The sequence below is a fragment of the Globicephala melas genome, chromosome 9 (genome assembly GCF_963455315.2).
Source record: "Globicephala melas chromosome 9, mGloMel1.2, whole genome shotgun sequence".
Lineage (NCBI taxonomy): Eukaryota > Metazoa > Chordata > Mammalia > Artiodactyla > Delphinidae > Globicephala > Globicephala melas.
Window position 1 is genome coordinate 58,946,255 of NC_083322.1, and position 20,302 is coordinate 58,966,556.

Sequence of the window (20,302 nt, forward strand, 5' to 3'; positions counted from 1 at the left end):
GACTTCTTTTTTTGAGAGTGACTCTCAGTACTGCTCTACAGAATAATTTGGCATAAAAACTTAAGAGGCTTTTCTTTCACTCTGTGCTCACAACTGCCTATGACTCCCATCCAATAAGAAAAAGCTAATGGATTTGAACAGACACATCTCCAGAGAAAACGTACAAGTGGCAACAAGCACATGAAAAGATGCTCAACATCATCAGTCATTAGGGAAATGCAAATCGAAATCACAGATGAGATACTGCTAAGAGACTCTAAAGTAAAAGGCCTCAGACTCTTCATCCGTAAAACGGGTCTGTTAAAAAGACCTTATAGTAGTATCTGGCCCTTTAATTTTGTACTTTGGACGGCTGCTCTAACCACACTTTGAATGTTGGTTTTGGGTTTACACCTGCCATAAGGGTTTATGCTACAAACCCTTAAGGATTTTTGTTATAGAAGAGCATCGTCATAGGGTATACATTTTATATCTGTTTGTAGTTGTGCTTTTTGAGCTGTCAGGCGAATAAACATAGGAACACGCGCCCAGACTTGTACATTATAAGTATTTCAAAAGTTGTTACCTCTGCACCTCTGAGCCTTTTGCACAAGGCCTCTTGACAAATCCTATATCCTCAGCAAACATTAGATGAATTGGGTGGCTTGCCTCATGCGAGTAACAATCACAAAAACACTTCAAAACAGGGTAGAGAGTTCTATGTTATTAATATCATTTATGAACAGGAGTTCCAGCAGGTACAGAATAGGAAAATTTCTCAGAACTGTTTTCTAAATATACTGTTTTCAGTATATTAAAATCCATTTTTCAACTAGTAACCATAAAATTAGAGCTTTGCCCTAAGAGCTGAGAGTACAGATATGTTGGAAAGGCTTATAGACTATTTTAATATACACACACATACACTGCAACGTATAAAACTATATTCACATTCACACGTACACACCATCACTCATGCAGTTAAGTGGAGATGATAGAACCCGGCACAAAAAAGATAGCAGCAGTGGATGCAACAGTATTAAGGATGGGGTAACAGGACTGTGGCTCCACTCCCTTCTGAAATCCTTCCCTACCAAGACTCTAGAAGGGAGGCTTTGCATCCCTGCTACTTCCTTCAACAATATCATTTAGATACAAACAAGACAAATTTAGCTCCAAGTATATCAAACTGATTCACCACTTTATGAATTTTATAACCAAAGCACAGAAAACAACATTCCAGCTCAGCATCCAATAGATGTCCATGACCGGCACCACACCTCAGACAGTACCCAGACGAACATGTGAAGCCCTCACAGCCACGTGGTGGCTTATAACAAACTCACACCAGCTTCCGTATAGTAAAATGTTTTTTAGGACTTCCATGGTGGCGCAGTAGTTAAGAATCCACCTGCCAATGCAGGGGACACGGGTTCAATCCCTGGTCCGGGAAGATCCCACATGCCGCAGAGCAACTAAGCCCGTGCGCCACAACTGTTGAAGCCTGCGCTCTAGAGCCCACAAGTCACAACTACTGAGCCCGCATGCTGCAACTACTGAAGCCTGCGTGCCTAGAGCCCGTGCTCCGCAGCAAGAGAAGCCACCGCAATGAGGAGCCCACGCGCTGCGACGAAAAGTAGCCCCCCCCTCACTGCAACTAGACAAAATCCTGTGCGCAGCCACAAAGACCCAACACAGCCAAATAAATAATTAATTTAAAATAAAATAAAATATTTTTTAAATGAAAGGGAAAAAAACTGACCTTGCAGAGAACTGCACTGCTCACCAGGCACAAACACGTGCACATACTTAAGCACAGGTTGACACACAAGAGTGTGAGGCTGATACCTTCTAGGCCCTTCAGTGGGATTGACCGGTGTTTTCGACAACAGGCTCCTTGAGGTCACAAGCACTGTGAAGTTGACCCTACGGCTGGCTGCTCCTCTTCCTCCTCAGGCGACAGGCAAGTGGCATGCATGGTGGCAGTTCTTTCACGACCTTGGCGCCAGCCAGGGAGCTGGTGCCTGTGTTTCTGAGCCCTGCTCCACAGCAGAAAGGCGGGCACATGCTTGATAAAGCAAGAGCCCCAAACATAGGAGATTACGTTTACTTACATTCTTAAGAAGGTCCCTGCATCCAGAAAAGAGCCCCAAAGAACAAAGTATTTGAAGTTGAGGTCTGAGGCTCTACCTTCATTCAGAAAAGACTTCAAAGAAAGCAAAGGAAGCATTTGATTGGGGGCAGTGGGACAGTGACCCAATGGTAGACACAAAACTGGCATTTCATCGGCATTCATAGCAAGTCTATCATGATACATCCATTAATTCCTTTAACTCTGGGCCTGGAGTGGGACACAAAAGCAAAGCCCTAATTACCTACCAAGACCGTTTTAATCTAGTAAAAGTTTAGCACTTGCGTTCTGGCTACAAAGTCAAAATTGTCCCATGCCGGACACTGAGGGATGAGCGTATTCACCAGTACAGAACGGAGTCCAATACAAGTGAATGCCCCACAAGCTGCAGCTGGGAACCTAATCAGTAATCCCTGAGTCATCTCATCTTTGCCTCTGGCTTGTCCATATCTTGAGGAAGGCCTAGAAGCAGCTGAGTGGATTACAGCTGACTCAATTCGGCATAATTGATATTTGCTTAAAGGGAAACCTGATCATCCTTACCACTGCTAACATCCCATTAAGACTAAAAGTTAATTAGGCTGTGTTCCATAAAGTCAATTGGAGGCATCTGTCTCAATAGCATTATTGTAATTATTCCTCATCAAAATGAATACCACCTCCTACTGCAGCGCGATGTCTTGTATACACAAGAGCACAAACCTAACAACTCACATTCCATTCTCCACCTGAGTTATTTAATCAGGTTTATGTTTATATAGAACTGCAAATGGGAATCCACAGACATGAACACATTTTAAAATAAATACAAAGGCATGTTTAAGACATCTTGTTTTTTAAGTTTTCAAAGACTGGGAAAATAAAAGCAAACTACAAAGCGTGACAAATTTTAGATATCATAACGATACCAGTGAAAGTCAAAAAGAGAAGCACCTAGTAAAGTCAACCTATTACATACACTGTGCCTAAGAATGGAGACCACAAAATGCTGAGTGAACGAGCACTGGGCACGGTGCACGTGTGTCCCTGTACCCCCCACCTCCGCCCCACAGCTGTGCTTCCAACCACTCCTCAGAAGACTCTGGCAAGGTCACAGGCGCAGGAAGGATGCAGGGCCACCAAGATATCCACTGCTGATGTTACTAATAACAAAGAAGAGGAGGTGTTTAGGGTAGGCAGATGGGGAGGGCGGGGCCAAAATAGGCAAAGGAGATGAAGAGCTATAAACCTACAGTAATAAAATAAAGAAGCCACGAGGATGTCATACACAACATTAGGAATATGGTCAATATTGTAATAACTCTGTATGGGGAAAGATGGTTACCAGACTTATCATGGTGAACATGTCAGAATGTATGCAAAATTTGAAGGAAGATGCCTTGCAGAGTGAGTCGGGTGGCAACTGTCAGATTGTGGGAATTTCTTTTCCTATGGGGTACGTGATTTTGTCAAAAGTAAGTATTTCTCCCAAAATTGGGAGCAGGCAAACTACTAATCAGTTTAGCTTTGTGTTGTATGCTAGTTAAAAGAAGAAAATATGTAATATAATGTAAAAAAAAAAAAAAAGCTTTTATGATGGATTTTGTAAATAGATTTGTTACAGGGTAACCTGTTCTCTAGCTGTGATCTTACCACTTCAAATGGGTGTAATTTGAATAAATTTTGTATGGTAAAGGATCAATAAAATGATTTTTTTTAAAGAGGAAAAAAAAAAGAATGTATGCAAATGTCAAACCACTACATAGTACACCTAAAACTAACATAATATTGTATATCAACTACATTTCAATTTTTAAAAAAAAGAAGAAAAAGATGGTTTCCTTGGCAAATTTTTCCTCAAGACCCATGACTTAAACACAGCAAACTAATTCCCTTAAACAGGCCTTTTAAATATTATATTTAATAAAATAAAATTGTTAGAGAAGCAAAACAAATGCATAAAAATCTGAAAGAAAGAGTGGTTTATCACATAGACCTATACAATATCTAGATATTGATCTCTAGTGACTAAACAATATCCGAATCAACAGTCTTAAAATTATGCTTCAGGAGGAAAACTAAACTGTGATCATATTTTGTTACTAGCCTTCTGTTAGTATCATCAGTGGCCTAGTGGAATTATCACGAAGCAGGGAGGGAAAAGAGAGAGTCAGGAGGGACTGGGCCAGGGGCGTCCCAGAGACGTAGGTAACTCCCACAGAGCTGAACCCCGGATACGGACAGCTAGTGCTCTGAACAGTGATTCTCTAACTTGGCAACACAATAGAAGTGCCTGAAAAGCTTTAAATACCCCAAGGCCCAAGCAGTCCCTCCCTGCCCTCCATCTCTCTCTCTCTCTCTCTCTCTCTCTCTCACACACACACACACACACACACACACAAAATCTAATCTCTAGAGATGGGGGACCCAAACAACAAGTTTTTAAAGCTCCCCAGGTGATTCCAATATGCAGTCAAGGTCTAGATCCAGTGTCTTGTCTATAAAAAGGCCTCAGGTGAAATGATGCTATGGTTAGATGCTGATGATGACACCTGTCCATTTCCCAAAGGAAAACAAAATATTGGTAAGTAGTGGCGGAACCAGCCATAAGCCGAGAGTTCAGGTTCTGATTGTGTCCCTCCTGATTTATGTGACCTTTCAGCACATCACTTGACTTCCTGGGTCCTCAATGTGTATTCCATTTAAGCAGGAAGGGGTTCTGCAGAGTCTGTAAGAGTCTATCTAATCCTATAGTTTCTACATACTAATAAAGAAATACTTCCAAATAGGATGGTTTGGCCAGGGCTAGCAAATGTGCATCACGATCCTAGTTCTACCTATTCACTCTTTTAAGCTTTTTATAAGGGCTAGACCCACCAGTAAAAACTGAGTGAATTCCGCATATGTCAGGTGTCTTTTTCTTTCTTTTCCAAAGTGTAGTTGCACAAATTCTGAATCCCAGTTAAATGGAATACGTTGATGAATTGTGGTCTGTCCAAAAACTTGCTTAACGTCCTCTGAAAAGAGAAAGGAAAGGTTGATTAAAACAAAGCAAATCGGGTTCTTCCTTATAAAACCTGTTATTAAATGGATATTGCTACTTTTCTTTGTATAAAAAGTAACTCAACTTTAAAAACACAGATTATAAAATCATGGCAGAAATAGAACTGGGAGTCTCATGAAGTCAAAGTTAATAATGCCATCCAATAAAAGGAAAAAATCAAGAAGTTACACACACACACACACACACAAAAAGCCCTAAAAGGCAGTCGCAAACCAAAGTAATAAGCTAAATCTCATATCATCATCTGTTTTGTTTCAACAAATATTATTTTCTAGGCACAGGGGATATAATTCAATCTTTAGTGGCAGGAAACACACATATACATACAGACACACATAGAACACTACACAAGTCTTAAATATAGTCCTCCTCAACAAGCTGTTAAAATGTTTTTGAGGATTTAGAAATCAGTTAGATATAAATCTTGAAGCATATATTCAACAGCACTAAGACTCTATTTAAGCTGTAAAAAGTTCCACTGCTCATCAGGCCACACTTAAAGGTAACAGGAAGAACAGCCAACAGCCCCATCCTTTAACTTTATCCTGTACACTCTGGCTTGACAGACGTTCTCAAATGGTCCAAATAATCCCCTTTTAAGATGGGCTACCAAATGTACTATAGTATCGATTCTTCCCCTCTTTTTAGCCTCTACCACAAAACTGTAAGAGGACTGACAGAGAACAGAAAACAACAATATGAAAAACCTTACTTTTCTAAAGCTTCACGTTCTTATTTACTAGTCTCTCCGCCTCCCAACATGAGTGTATGCTTGGAGGGTAAAGGGACACAAATTATATTAATGAATTTGTCCTGGCCTTCACATCTTTAAATATATCTACCAACCCTGCTCGCTTTTATGAGCAAACTGTGCCTGCTACCTTGTTTTTTTCCCTTTGCAACTATTTAAAAAAAGAGGTAAATTCTTTAATTCTCTAAAGGGTGCCAAAAACCTTGGCACGTGTTTCCACTGTTTCCCCCCAATTTCCTACTTCCATCCACCTTACACTCACAAGTTTTTATTCCATGCTTTTAAAGTTTCCAGAAATTTTAAAAGTCTTGCCATGAAGAAACAGTAGTGCTGCCATCAGTATAAGATTGGGTGTGTATCTGCACGAAGAACGCAGTAAAAAATCAGCATTATGCCAGGCATAAATTTTATAAAAGATGGTAGAAAACCTCAGGCTGGCCCTGATAAGGATAATAAAATAAGAAGTTTTTAAGCATAACCCTCAATTTCTTTGAATTTATTCTGTCTTCTCCACTTTTAGGAAAAAAGAGAAAAAAAAGAGAGAAAGGACATAAGAAAAATGAAGTGAATCAAGAATTGAGGATCTGAGTGGGGAGTGATGAATGAAATGAACTAAGTAGGAGGAGACTCTGCAAGTTTCTTTTTGGCTCTAAAACCTCTGAGAAGGAATTACCGAACTGAAAGTCAAATTACTTGGGTTTAAATTCTACTACTAATAGTAGCTAAAATTTCTTAGGCACTTACCATGTGCTAGGTATTATTCTAGTGGCTATATGTGATAGAATAGATATTAACCTAGATAATCTATAGCTCCTTTCCCATTCTAAATTTCTAGGCCTCTGTATGAAGCAGGCCCAGGATAGATTCAAGGAAGGCCCACAATCTTCTAATCAAGACCAATAAATGATCTAATGAGAAACGATGTTCAAATGACAAAGATGTGACCAAAAGAAAAAAAAAACACACAATTTTTTACTCTATAAAAAATGTTTCTATACTATAATAAAATTTTAGAAAAATATACAAACAAAAATGACTTGGTGGCCATTTTTCTGCCAAGCTGGTGAAATAAAGATTCCTCTCTGGGCTTCCCTGGTGGCGCAGTGGTTGAGAGTCCGCCTGCCAATGCAGGGTACACGGGTTCATACCCCGGTCTGGGAAGATCCCACATGCTGCGGAGCGGCTAGCCCCGTGAGCCATGGCCGCTGAGCCTGCGCGTCCAGAGCCTGTGCTCCGCAACGGGAGAGGCCACAACAGTGAGAGGCCCGCGTACAGCAAAAAAAAAAAAAAAAAAAAGATTCCTCTCTGCCCAGCATTCTGGTAAAATAACCTTTCAATGCAATAATCATGGGATAGCTGTCAAAAACGAGGTCCTTCATTTTCTTGACCTCTCCTTCAATATCCTATAGAAAGTAACAGAAGGTGTTAACCCAATATTGGAGACATGGGTGGATGGAAGGTTAAGTAAAAGTCATAAAGAAATGATGACTCTGGAGAACAAAAAGTCCAACACTGGAAATCTTGATGAAGTTAGTGATAGAGCTGGAAAGACAGAAGTTCATGATGAAGGTTTGGTATGTTGTAATAGAAGACTTCAGAGGTGACAGGACATGAGATCTACGTGCTGTGTTGCGTTTGTATGTTGAAGCCATGGCCCCTAGGACTTTAAATATGACTATATTTTGGAGACAAGTTCTTCAAAGAGATAAGTTAAAATGAGGTCGTTGCGGGGGGGGGGGATGGCCTAATGTCATATGACTGCCATGCTTATAAGAAAAGTAGATTAGGATACGGACAGGCACAGAGGAAGACCATGTGAAGACACAAGGAGAAGACTGTCATTTACAAGCCAAGGAGAGAGGCCTCAAAAGACACCAATCCTGCCAACACCTTGATCTTGGACTTCTCGCTTCCAGAACTGTAAGAAAATTCATTTCTGTCGTTTAAGCCACCCACTCTGTGGCACTTTGTTATGGCAACCCCAGCAAACTATTACAATGAGCAACAGGAACTCCCACAGCAGTGACGAGGAAGTTACCCAAAAAGACCTCCGTATCTCCTGCTACCACCGTAAGCAAGATGAGAGACATTTACAAAAGCAGGCATGTTATAAAAAGGGTGTGTCAGCTGGATATTTAAATCAATTAAATGTAGTAAAAATGTGTTTTAGGCTAAATATATGCAAATTACATGTATTAATACAAAGAAAAGTAACAGAAGGTATTAACCCAATATTGGCATATAAAGCTAAGGCATTTATTATCCATTTTAATATTTATATGGTATAAAACTATAAATATATATAATAAATTTAGGTTACTCAAAACTTAGTAAATGAATTTAAAATGTGACTGACTCTAACCAACAATCTTATTTTTCCTATAATTAACTATCATTCACTGCTTACCAGAGCTCTGACTTTAATTCAAAACTGTGAACTTTGAACCTTAAGTCTAGAGCTTTCTCCACTATTCCATGAGAGCTTGTCTCTCTTATGCAAATGCCTGCCTGAAGTATTGAAATTTAGTCCCCCTGAAGTATAGAGCTATATGTGATCTCTAAAACACGTTTCAACTCTACAAACTGTCAATCCTACAGACCTGAACTACTGATGTGTTTTTAAAAAGATATCTCTATATAGTATTGTATAGGTATGCAGATAGGTCTGCGTGAGTATACACATTAATTATACATCTTTTCTTTCTACATAGATTATTAGCACCTTCAGAACAAAGGCCATGTTTTTCACATCTGCTTCTCCCCTTGTGCCTGCACAATGGTGGGCATAGAGCAACTATTCACTAAGTTGTGGCTCAACTTAAATGAGGAAGAAAAGGTTTACAATAGTGCAACAGGTTAAGGACAGTGGTATTAACCCTTTGAGGCACTACAGTTTCCACCCTACTGAAAAGCCATTTCAACAATCATTTCCTAAGATTTTAGTGAAGTGCAAAGAATTGTCAGTCTTCCTTATTAATGTCTCCAGCCCCAGGCCTAGGCTGATTCAAGTGAACTAAAGAACCTGCATTTTAATTAGCCTCCTGGGTTTTTCTAATTCAAGGGTCCAGAACCTCATTTTGAAAAACGTTGTTCTAAAGATTTATAGAAGGGTTTTTAAACTCCCCACTGAAACGGACAAAAAAATATGAAAGGAAGGAGGTAGGAAAGATTCTCCAGAAGACCTAATGTCATGCAGTAAGTGTACACACAGGCCACTTGTAGACCCAAGGGGACATGCAAGTTGTACAATCCAGTGACTGACATTCACTTCATGGCCTATGTGACCAGTGCTCCCTGGAGTTGGACAGTTTACAAACTACACAACCCTGAGAATGAGGTCCATTTTCAGTTCTCAGCCGTTCTAACACACTGGCCACTGTACGAATGTCAGCCCTTAGTTAGCCAGCACAGCTGGGAGCACTGTATTAGGTCCTGCGGGAAGTAGGAGGGCAGGAGAAGACACGGTGCTGAATCCAAGTCTAATCCACAAGAACTAACTAAACAACACATCCAAACAGTATACTGGATTAAGTGCTAAACAGCAACAGTTCCTCTTGGCAAGGAAACACAAGTTTAAGGAAGGATGCATTTACAACAGTGGGAGAAAAAAAAGCTTTCTGGAGAAGGTAAAACTTGATCTGGGTCCTAAAGGCTGTGGAGGATTTATTCAGATGAACCTGTGAGGGAGTTTTTCAGTAAAGAGCAACAGCATGAAGAAGGGGTCATTTCTTTTGAAGTGAATTAAGGGTCCAATCAGAACATATTGGACCAAAGCCACTGAGACAGGACAGATCCTGGTCTAGGCACTTACAGATGCTGGCATCACCTGCCAGCAGCAAATATTATTTTCAAACCCTAAGGACTTGATGCTACATTTGTGGTGAAGAAAAGGTTGCTATGGGAAGAACAGTTGGTCATGGAATTCTGCAGAAAAATAAGACCTGGAGTTTTTTACCACTTGATACAATCTCTACAAAATTTATTTTTCACTCTCCTAACTTACCTAACAGAGGCTTGAATACTCAAATATCATAAGATTACCAAGTCATTCTAACTGGACAAACCAAATGATATGAGCATTATTATTACTGATAAAGAGGAAAACTACCAATATTTCTACAGTCATTTTCAAGGCTAATCAACTCTTTTAAGAAATTAAAATATTAAATTTTGTCACTCTGGAAATCTCACATTTTTTCTCTGAAAATATTTTATAGATTCTTAAGTCTGAATACTTCATCCCGCTACAAGAAGTCATTCGGGGGCACTGATTTTCTGAAATGCTTGGCCTCAACATTTTCCTGTACATTCATGAAAACGAACATCTCTAAGCCCAATAGTCACAATGGGTTCTGGAACTTCCCCCCTCACTTTGGAAGACACTGTAATATCATCTCAGGTTAACAGTCTCTTCTCCTTTTAGGAGGTTCAAATAGCTTTCTCACTTAACATTTGATTGTTTTAAGATTTCTCCATGCCTTGGTGAGACAATGAGAGGTAAGAGTACTCCTTCCATCATATAGTTGGAAAATCAGAAACTAAAAACCAAAGTGATTTTCAAAACTGCTCTGTACTCTCACTTTCATGGAAAATTCCATGAGCTTTACCATAAAAGACTCTAGGAGTCCATCTTAGGGTCATCCTATCACTAAATCTTTACCATTCCCTGAGCTTTTCAAACCTAACTTCCTAACTTGCAGTCCTGGAGAGGAAAGAGAAAAATGTTTTATGCTTTTTGGTCCCTTGGTTCTGTGAAATAAACAAATTAATAAACAAATAAATACGACTATAATTCATAACGCACCTGCTGATGGCTTTCAAATAAGCATCACTTGGCAGATTACTAACTTAAAAAAATTAGAAGGTCTCTCCTAGTCTAAAGCACAAGGTCTTAAAATCTTACCCCCAGGTTGAGGTCATGTAGGCAAAGAAGCAAAACTGAATTAGCAATGAAATATAAATGAAGCACTAGATATATATTTTGGATATTTAAAATCATAGTTTTCTTAGCTCAGCCACTCCTCTTGAAAGTAAAAACAAATTAGAGTGCTTATCTCGAAGTATAATCATTGTTATTTCAATATGTGCCAAACAAACTATGTTTGGAAGGTCTATAGTTCCCATAATATCACCAAATAATGGTGATAGTATTTAAAGCAAGACTTCACCAAATAAGCTCAAAGAGCCTTTGGGTTTATTTTTGGGGACTTTGCTTTCTCCACAAATGTTTCTAGCCTGAAAGTCTGCTGCACTTTTTTTTTAAGATTATAAAAAGATAATTACGAAGTGGTAATCGTTTCTTACCTAAATATAACCTCAAAAAGTCAACTGATTTCCCCCAATAAGTTTCCCAGGCTACACAGTATGGTTGCAGTGGAAACAGTTGTGATTTTTAAAAGCTGGGTCATAGATGACATGATCTTGCGTATTCAAGGTCCTAAGGAATCCACGTAAAAACCATTAGAACTACTAAGTCCAGCACTGTTGAAGGATACAAGATCAATATACAAAAATCAACTGTATCTCTACACACTGGAAGTAAGCAACCCAAAAATGAAATTAAGAAAGCAATTCAAGTTACAATAGCCTCAAAAAGAATAAAATACTTAGGAAAAAATTTAACAAAAGACATGTAAAACGTGTACTCTAAAAACTACAAAACACTGTTGAAAGAAATTAAAGAAGATCTAAATAAATGCAAAGACACTCCATGTTCATAGATGGTAGGTCTTAATACTGTTAAGATGGTAATACTCCCCAAAGTGATACACAGATTCAGTGTAATCCCTATCAAAATTCCAGCTGGTGTCTGCAGAAATTGACAAGCAGACGTTAAAATTCATATGGAAATTCTAGAGACCCAGAATAACCAAACCAATCTTGAGAAAGAAGAAAAAAGTTGTATTTCAAATTTACCTCAAAGCTACAGTAATCAAGACTGTGTGGTACTGGCATAAAGATAGACATATAAGACAAATAGAATAGAACTGAGAGTCAAGAAATAAACCCTTATATTTATGGTCAGTTAATTTTCAACAAGGGTGACAATTCAATAGGGAAAGATTAGTCTTTTCAACAAATGGTGCTGGGACAACCATGCAAAAGAAGTAAGGTGGGACCCAACCTCACATCATATACAAAAACTAACTTAAAAATGGAGCAAAGACCTAAATATAAGAGCTAAAACCGTGAAGCTTTTAAAGGAAAACGTAGGCATAAATCTTTACGGCTCTGGATTGGAAAATAGTTTCTTAGATATAGTATCAAAAACACAAGCAGGGGCTTCCCTGGTGGCGCAGTGGTTGAGAGTCCGCCTGTCGATGCAGGGCACACGGGTTCGTGCCCCGGTCCGGGAAGATTCCACGTGCCGCGGAGCGGCTGGGCCCGTGAGCCATGGCCGCTGAGCCTGCGCGTCAGGAGCCTGTGCTCCACAACAGGAGAGGCCACAACAGTGAGAGGCCCGCATACTGCAAAAACAAAAAAAAACAAAAACAAAAAAACACAAGCAACCAAGGACAATAATATATAAATTGGACATCTTCAAAATTGAAAACTTTTGTACTCCAAAGGATACCATCGACAAAGTTAAAAGACAGACTACAGAATGGGAGAAAAGTTTTGCGAATCACATATCTGATAAAGAACTCTAGAATATATAAAGAACTCTTGCAACTCAAAAAGACAATTCATCTAATTTTTAAAATGGGCAAAGGATTTGAACAGACATTTTTCCAAAGACAAAATGGCCAATAAGCACATGACAAGATGCTCCAATCATTAGCCTTTAAGGAAATGCAAATCAAACAAGATATCACAATGAGATACCACTTTACCCCCACAAGTAGCAAGTGTTGGTGAGGATGTGAAGAAATCTGAAACCCTCATACACTGCTTGTGGGAATGTAAAAATGAGGCAGTCACTTTGGAAGAGTTTGGTAGTTCTTCAAAAAGTTAAACATAGTTACCATGTGACCCAGCAATTCCACTCCTAGGTATATATCCAAGAGAAATGAAGACATATGTTCACATAAAAACTTGTACACAAATGTTCATAGCAGCATTATTCACAATAGCCAAAAAGTGGAAACAACCGGAATATCCATTAACTGAAGGATGGATAAACAATAAGTGGTATACCTATAACAATGTGACATCCTGAATAAAAGGAATACAGTACTATTACATGCTACAACATGGATGAGCCTTGAAAACATTATACTAAGAAGCTAGTCATGAAAGACCACATGTTGTATGATTCCATGTATATGAAAGGCAAATCCAGAGAGACAGAAAGTAGATTAGTGGTTGCTTAGGACTGGAGGGGCTAGGGGAAAATGGGATTGGGGAGTGAGGATTGCTAAGGTACGGGGTTTCTTGCTGGGGTGATGAAAATATTCTAAAACTGATGATGGTTACACAAATATGTGAACAGACAAAAAAACATTGCATCATACACTTTAAATGGGTGCATTATATCTAAATAAAGCTGTGTTTTTAAAAATAAGCTGGAACCCTCAAATCTGCTTCCTACTAATGAGTGATATTAGGCAAATTACTTACCCTGACTCCATTCTCTCAATGTGTAAAACGGGAGTAAAATAACTCGAGGTTTTGTAGCCAAGTGTGCCCAGTACGTTGTTCTAAACATAGCAGGTGACCATTAAAATGGTAAAATTCCAAAATCTAAAGTCTTAATTATAATGAAGATTGTTATCTGGGCACCAAATATTTACAAAAGATACAAAAAAAAAAAAAGAATCAGGCACAGTGTGATTGGAAATATCACAGTTTACACATATCTCAAAAAGCAATAATTTTCCTCAAATACTTAAAATCATCCTCTTTTAGCTCATATATTAAAATTCTGAATGAAAAGTGATAAAAAAAACTAAGTAATTTTCCATTATGTTTCTGAAAGTATGAAATTAAGAAAGATTAAGAACCACCACTCTTTACTTTGAAGATCTTTCAGATACTAGAAATATTTAATTGGCAAATTACTTGCACATGCCATTAAGTGGTTAGACTGAATTTGTTTTTACAAATTCTATGGCCTCTTATTCCTTAACCTCTACCACACTATAATCTGAAATCATCGAGGTCTTCACTTATGCAAATTTTTACTTTCTATGTTTTTGTTTCCATACAGAATAACTAAGTTAATGCACTTTAATTTCCAAAAGATTCACTCTTTGAAGCTGCAAATCAAGGAAAACAAGTTTCCCATTAAAATAAAAAAGGTTCATCAAGCTACATTATTTCAAACACTGAACCACAATCTCTCTCTCATGGATCCTAAAAATTTCATTAATACAATAAACACAAAAAGGATGTTTCAGTTAAACCCGAAAGTAATCCATCCCTCTCAGAGGCAAAGGGAGAGTTGCTGAACAGTGCCCTTTATTCCTCAGCAGCTTCACTGGGGTGCTTTTTCTAATGTGTGCTAAATCCTCAAAGAAAGTTGTGGTTTCGTTCGAAGGGAAATAATATTTCACCCTGCTGATATGGTTAACAACAGCTTATACGGCCATCGTCTTTTAAGCAGGGAGCACAAGACAAATTGTTGAATGCGGAAGTTAAATAGCATAATGGAGTAAGTGGATACAGACCTATCTCTACTGCCACATGGGCCAATATCAAGGTTTGCCATTTCAAACCCTTTTGACAAGTGCCTTTTTCTATTAATCACAGTTAAGGGTCTGAAGAGGAAAGAAGTATTCTGGCTACAATTCAGACTTGCTCAAGGAAGTTCTAGGGGGAAAATGGGTGCCATTAAAACAGAGTAAGTACAGAATAAGTACTTCACACACTCAGCTCTTCTCATTAAATTGAGATCTCTATAAGCCCCTGTAAACTTTGTATTATTATTACTATCATTCTGAACATGCGGGTACAGTGGTGATAAGTATCTTTCAAAAAAATGAGCACACAGGCAGACACAGCGCTTGCGTACACACACACAGTCGAGCTGAGCTGAATATTATTTCCAAGTCATATATGGTGTTGGTACATGTAGAAATTAGGGCTAACTTAAACCTCTTCCAGTTCTGTACGTAGAGAGGGATGGGACTACCCTGATATGAGGTCACGTGGCATTCTAGAACAGAATATCACCCATCTAGTAGTGCTGGAAGACAAAGTTGTGGTTCCTACGATACCAGTCACCGTCCCCTCTCTGTGCCTCTTTCCACATCCATGAAATAAAGGCATAAATGACACCAGCCGTTGTTCAGCTGCAGTGTGAAACGCGTTCCCTTGGAGAGCTTGTTCAAAACACATTCCCAAGCCCCACGCCCAAATACTCTGATTCAGCAGATTTGCGATGGAGCCAGGGAGCCTGCAGTTGTCATGAACACCCCCCCCACGTTATTACAACGAGAACTCGTGCTCTGCCTTATTGATAAGAATCCTTCCTATTCTAAAGCCTAATGGATCTATAAATCCTCAAGATTAATTCACTATGTAAGTTATCATAGTGAATGCTGGTTAACAATGAAAAATGTTACAGGCTGGCAGCTACTTAGCGTTCGATATTAATCTTCTATCACATGCACTATCTAAATCAAACAGCAAGAGAGGCCAACTGAGATGTTTTCAATCTATCTGCCAGAAAAAAGTTATTTTCAATTGGACAGAATTAATCATTAGCAGTCTTTCATAAAATCAAAAGTAGGTCAGGGCTTCCCTGGTGGCGCAGTGGTTGAGAGTCCGCCTGCCGATGCAGGGGACGTGGGTTCGTGCCCCGGTCCGGGAAGATCCCACATGCCGCGGAGCGGCTGGGCCCGTGAGCCATGGCCGCTGAGCCTGCGCGTCCGGAGCCTGTGCTCCGCAACGGGAGAGGCCACAGCAGTGAGAGGCCCGCGTACCGCAAAAAACCAAACCAAAACAAACAAACAAAAAAAGTAGGTCAGTTAAAATGGTGTTTGGAGGTATACAGCAGACTGCGGTCACTGTGCAGACGTGTAAGCTTGCTTTAATCGTCGGTTGTGTTAATTATTGTTAACTTTCCTTACCACTAGAGAGGAACACACCAAAAGACTCCAACTCTTTGAAAATTTTAAAGCAGTACAAAGAATCCTAATTCATTCCCTAAATGCAAGTATAATATCTCTATTGTTTAAAACATCAATTTCCTAAGCTAGTTTCCTTAGACGGATGTTATCAAAAATAATTTTCTTGCAAAAGCATTAACATACATTTAACCCTACTTAAATGCTCAAGAGCAAATGTACTACAAATGTACACCCACAGTGATCCCTTATTAGTATAAAACTGTTTTATTTCAATTAAAATGTCTAACTATCCACCCCCAACATATACCTAAACTGTAATTTTCTCTGAGAACTTCCAATACATTCTTGATTTTGTTTCCTTTATCAACCTATCAGAGCAAAAACAGCCTTGCAACTGTTGGAAGAAATCAGCCATTAGCAGCAAGATTACAGCAAATTTTCCAATTTAGAAAAACTATATTTTTATCTCCTCTTATACTGAAAGAATAATGGTATAATTTTACTATTTTTAAGTGAGCAGTACTGTTTAAAATAGTCAAATTTTCCCAGTGCTCCAAGATTTAGGATTTACCGTTAGCTTTCTGTTCTCCACACCTTCTTTCCTATTCACAAGTTCTCTTCTCCCTTCATCTTACACACACACACACACACACACACACACACACACACACACACACACACACACACACACACACACACACACACACACCCCACCCCCCCAGGGGCAGACGTCCCCTGATTCGACCTCTCCATACCAACAGTCTTCTGAAGAATGTTTAACCGCATGGTTATTGTGATTTTCTCTCCAATTGACATTCCTCCACCTTCTCAACAGGCTTTTCCCCCACCCCACTCCCTATTTTTAAAATGGGGTGATGAAGTAGCAAAAAGTACAATATTTTAGCCATTTGAGCATAGATGATTCTCAAATTATCCCACCAACTGGAAGTGCTCTCTGATACCACTATCTTTCAAAATTGAAGCCATTATGGTCAATCGTGCAAATCCGTATTTAGCTTTTCGTAAGTAGTAGATTTTTGACCCAATGAACTGGAACAGCTTCTGCACAGTCTCTAGGATCTCATACAAGACACTCGGTCCCTGGGCACACCGCAGTCCTCATCCATGCTGAGGTTATTTCCTCTCAAAACTCACACTGCTCTTACTCAATATTCTCATTCTCTATTGGAATGTATCTTAAGAAAATATATGTGGGTCCCCCCAAAATATGAAATAAAATCTATTATCGGGCAATAACGTCCTCTCACCAAAATAACCTGTTGTTTTTGTGAAACATCAAAATCAGAATGAATATTAACAAAGAACTTTGCTCAAATAATTGGTCCTTCTGACTCTCAGAACCATTTTCCCCTCAGTTCCCCTCAGTTATCGTTTTGAATATTTCATTTTCCAAGTGTCCTTACAAAGGTATTAATAAATGACCTTCTTCGTAGTGAGCTTTCAAAAATTATGGCTAAAGTTTTGTCCTCTTCTACTCCACTACCTGCATTCCTCTAGTTTTTTACATTTATTATTAAATTTGAGTGTCTACCTTCAAAACTTATCTGCGTACTTTTAGCTCTCATCATTTTCTGCAACTTGAATCAGAATGACTGAAGCGGGTTGTTTCCACATAGTTCCTTGTGCCATCTAGCCTGTCCGTTTTCCCAGAGCATTCCAATTCACTTTCATCACAGCAGGTGTTCCTGCACAAAATCCAACTGTGAACCCAGGAAGGGCCCCTCCAAACACCAACATACACGTCAAAGAATTAACTAGAGAAGGACATTAGAAATCGCTTCATTAGTTCTGTGGATTCTGTTTACGTCTCACATACAAAAGAAAGGTAGGTTCTGTTCAAATAGTTTGACAAAGTTAATTTACATTTTCTGCAGGACTTCTCAGAGCCTTTGTAGACTAAAACTTTGGGGCCTTATGACTGTCTAATAGGAGAATCCTCTCTCACACAACGTTAACAGGAGACACCACTTTAAAGCACCCAAACTCACAATATCACTCAATAGTTAAGATTAAAGGACAAGAGGCCACAGCAGCTTATAATACAGAATCAATACTGTGCTCGTTTCTTTTGGATTCCAGGCCAACTGACAGAGCTGAAGGAGCAAGGCAGCCAACTCTCCCAGTGTAGCTCAGGGCAAAGACTATTTTACAATTGAAGTTCTTAAACAGCAATGCTAGAAAAGTATTAAATAAGATATATGTCTACTCATTCAGCTGTCCCTCTTCAAAAAGCAGTTCCTACCCTTTGGCAGGACTCCTTTCAGACTTGCAAAAGGCAAATGCTCATTTAGACAAAACACAACTAACAACTGTGGCCATTCATGGACTTCCTAACACTTATCTAGAACCAGAGAGTTGAAAATCCCTGTTGCTAAAGGTCAATGAAAAATTGCAGGCGGACACACACACACACACACCCCCCACCACCACCACAATAATGACACTGGGGGCTTATGTTCACATACTAAGAATGGAAGCTTTACAACTGCATATAAAACATTTCATGAAATTTTGTTCAAGAGTAATGAAAAAGATAAGTCAAAAGAAAAGAAAAACATGTGACGGCATTAAGCAAATAAAAATTTTATATTTCAACTTGAGGAAGTATTCTGGTATACAACATACTCTGAATTTTCAGAAGGTCAATTGTGACTTACACTAGACAAAGGTAAGATTCAGGTCCTCCACTACTATTGAGTTAGGCTATTACTGGCGCCTACTGCAGACACAACTACTGAAGAAATATTCATAAATAGGAATAGTTAATGTTAAATTAGCATCATGAAAAAAACAATCACTGGTGGGTGCACTAAATATATCAGATTAACAGCTTCACTAAATACACACACACACACACACACACACACACACACACTTTCTTAAACTTCCTAACAATAATGCTTTGCTTTCCCAGCATCAACAAATAAGAAACTTGGGAAAATGGAAGTGTTGGAAAACCACCCTGTACCAACTTGCTCAGAGGGCAGGTAAGTCCTTTCAAACCCTGACTTTCAGTTCTTCCACTCACAAAATGGGAGTGATCACCCATTTGCCTGTTTCACAGCGGTATGGGAAGCTTACACAAGGATCACAGACACGTCTGCCTCTGGCTTTGCCCCACTCCAACCAATGCAACAAAACCCACCTTTTCCAAGCATCATTCGGATCCCGTCCCTGTCCTCTCAACAACCCTGCAGGACTCCCAATTGCCTCTCCTATCAAATTAAAACTCCTGCTTAGAGGGCTGTGGTGGGTGCACCATCACATGGGGCCCTGGCTCCCAGCACCCACATTTCAATCAAGGGTCTCCTCTACTATCCTCAATCTGCACAAAGGCCAACTCTCCTTCCCCTCCCACCACTCTGTAATTCCCCCTCCACTCAAAATTCTGCTCACATCAAAAGATAAAGCCTCCTGGGTAAAGCTCACAACAAGTGCATTTCAATAAATTCCTTGGACGTCTCTGCAACCAAGGCAAATTTCTACATGTACCGAGAACTCTAATCCAGGTACATTCTTCCTTATAATTACTTTCCAGTACGGTCATATAAACAAAATCTTAATTCATTCGTGTATTGTTCTTTACTTCTTCATGAAAAATTATTAAATCCCTCTAATGTCTGATAAAAAGACTGAAACCACAAAGGATGAATCAGTACCTATCTAGATTACAAAGGCAGGCCGTCCTCACAGAGCACAGCCATCACCAGAGGGAGGCAGTGTGGAACAGTGAGTAACGCTTGGCCGTCCTCTGGCTGCTACCTTGGCTCCACCACAGGCAACTCCAGGACCACAGACAAGTTACTTAACCTCCCCAAGGCCATTTCTTCATAAGAAAAATGAGAATTATAATAGTACAGACCTCCTAGGTTCTGAGGGTTAAATAATCAATTACATATAAAGCACTTAGCTCAGGGTGAGTTCAGTAATAAGTGATCAATAAACTTCAAGATTAAAATGACAGCTATATCCCTTCTCTCAAGAGATCATGTAAAACCACATGTCACTGGAACAGAACAAACTCAGTAGCTACTACTGGGTCCCTCTTCTTTCCTTTGATCTCCTTTTTACTACAGTCCATCAGGAGCCAAGTCATATAGGATTCACCCTCTGGAATGGCCCTGGTGGGGTCCAGTCCAGGCCTGTATTACCCCTGCCTAGACTGTCGAAGCACCTCTCAAGTGACCATCACCTCCAGACCCTCTAGCTCCATCTCCTCCTGCAATACACAGCCTGTATCACGTCACCTTGGTGCACAGACTCTTCCAGGTCTGCTTGGATAGCTTCTCTCCCTCCTCTCTACCTAGCCTGTTTTACCTTGTAGATAGAGAATATATAGTATGATGTCATGTTCTACTTGTTTA

At 39.4% G+C, this 20,302-nt stretch overlaps 1 protein-coding gene across 6 annotated transcripts in view; it reads right to left on the reverse strand.

Annotated features, from left to right (window-relative positions):
• SLC25A13 (solute carrier family 25 member 13) overlaps positions 1-20,302 on the reverse strand; it is a 204,468-nt gene that overhangs the window by 86,828 nt on the left and 97,338 nt on the right. For all 6 annotated transcript variants that reach the window (XM_030857235.2, XM_030857234.2, XM_060304626.1 and 3 more), the window contains one exon: positions 4,967-5,106. In XM_030857235.2, coding sequence (XP_030713095.1) covers positions 4,967-5,106 — 140 coding nt within the window. The remainder of the gene's footprint in view (positions 1-4,966; positions 5,107-20,302) is intronic.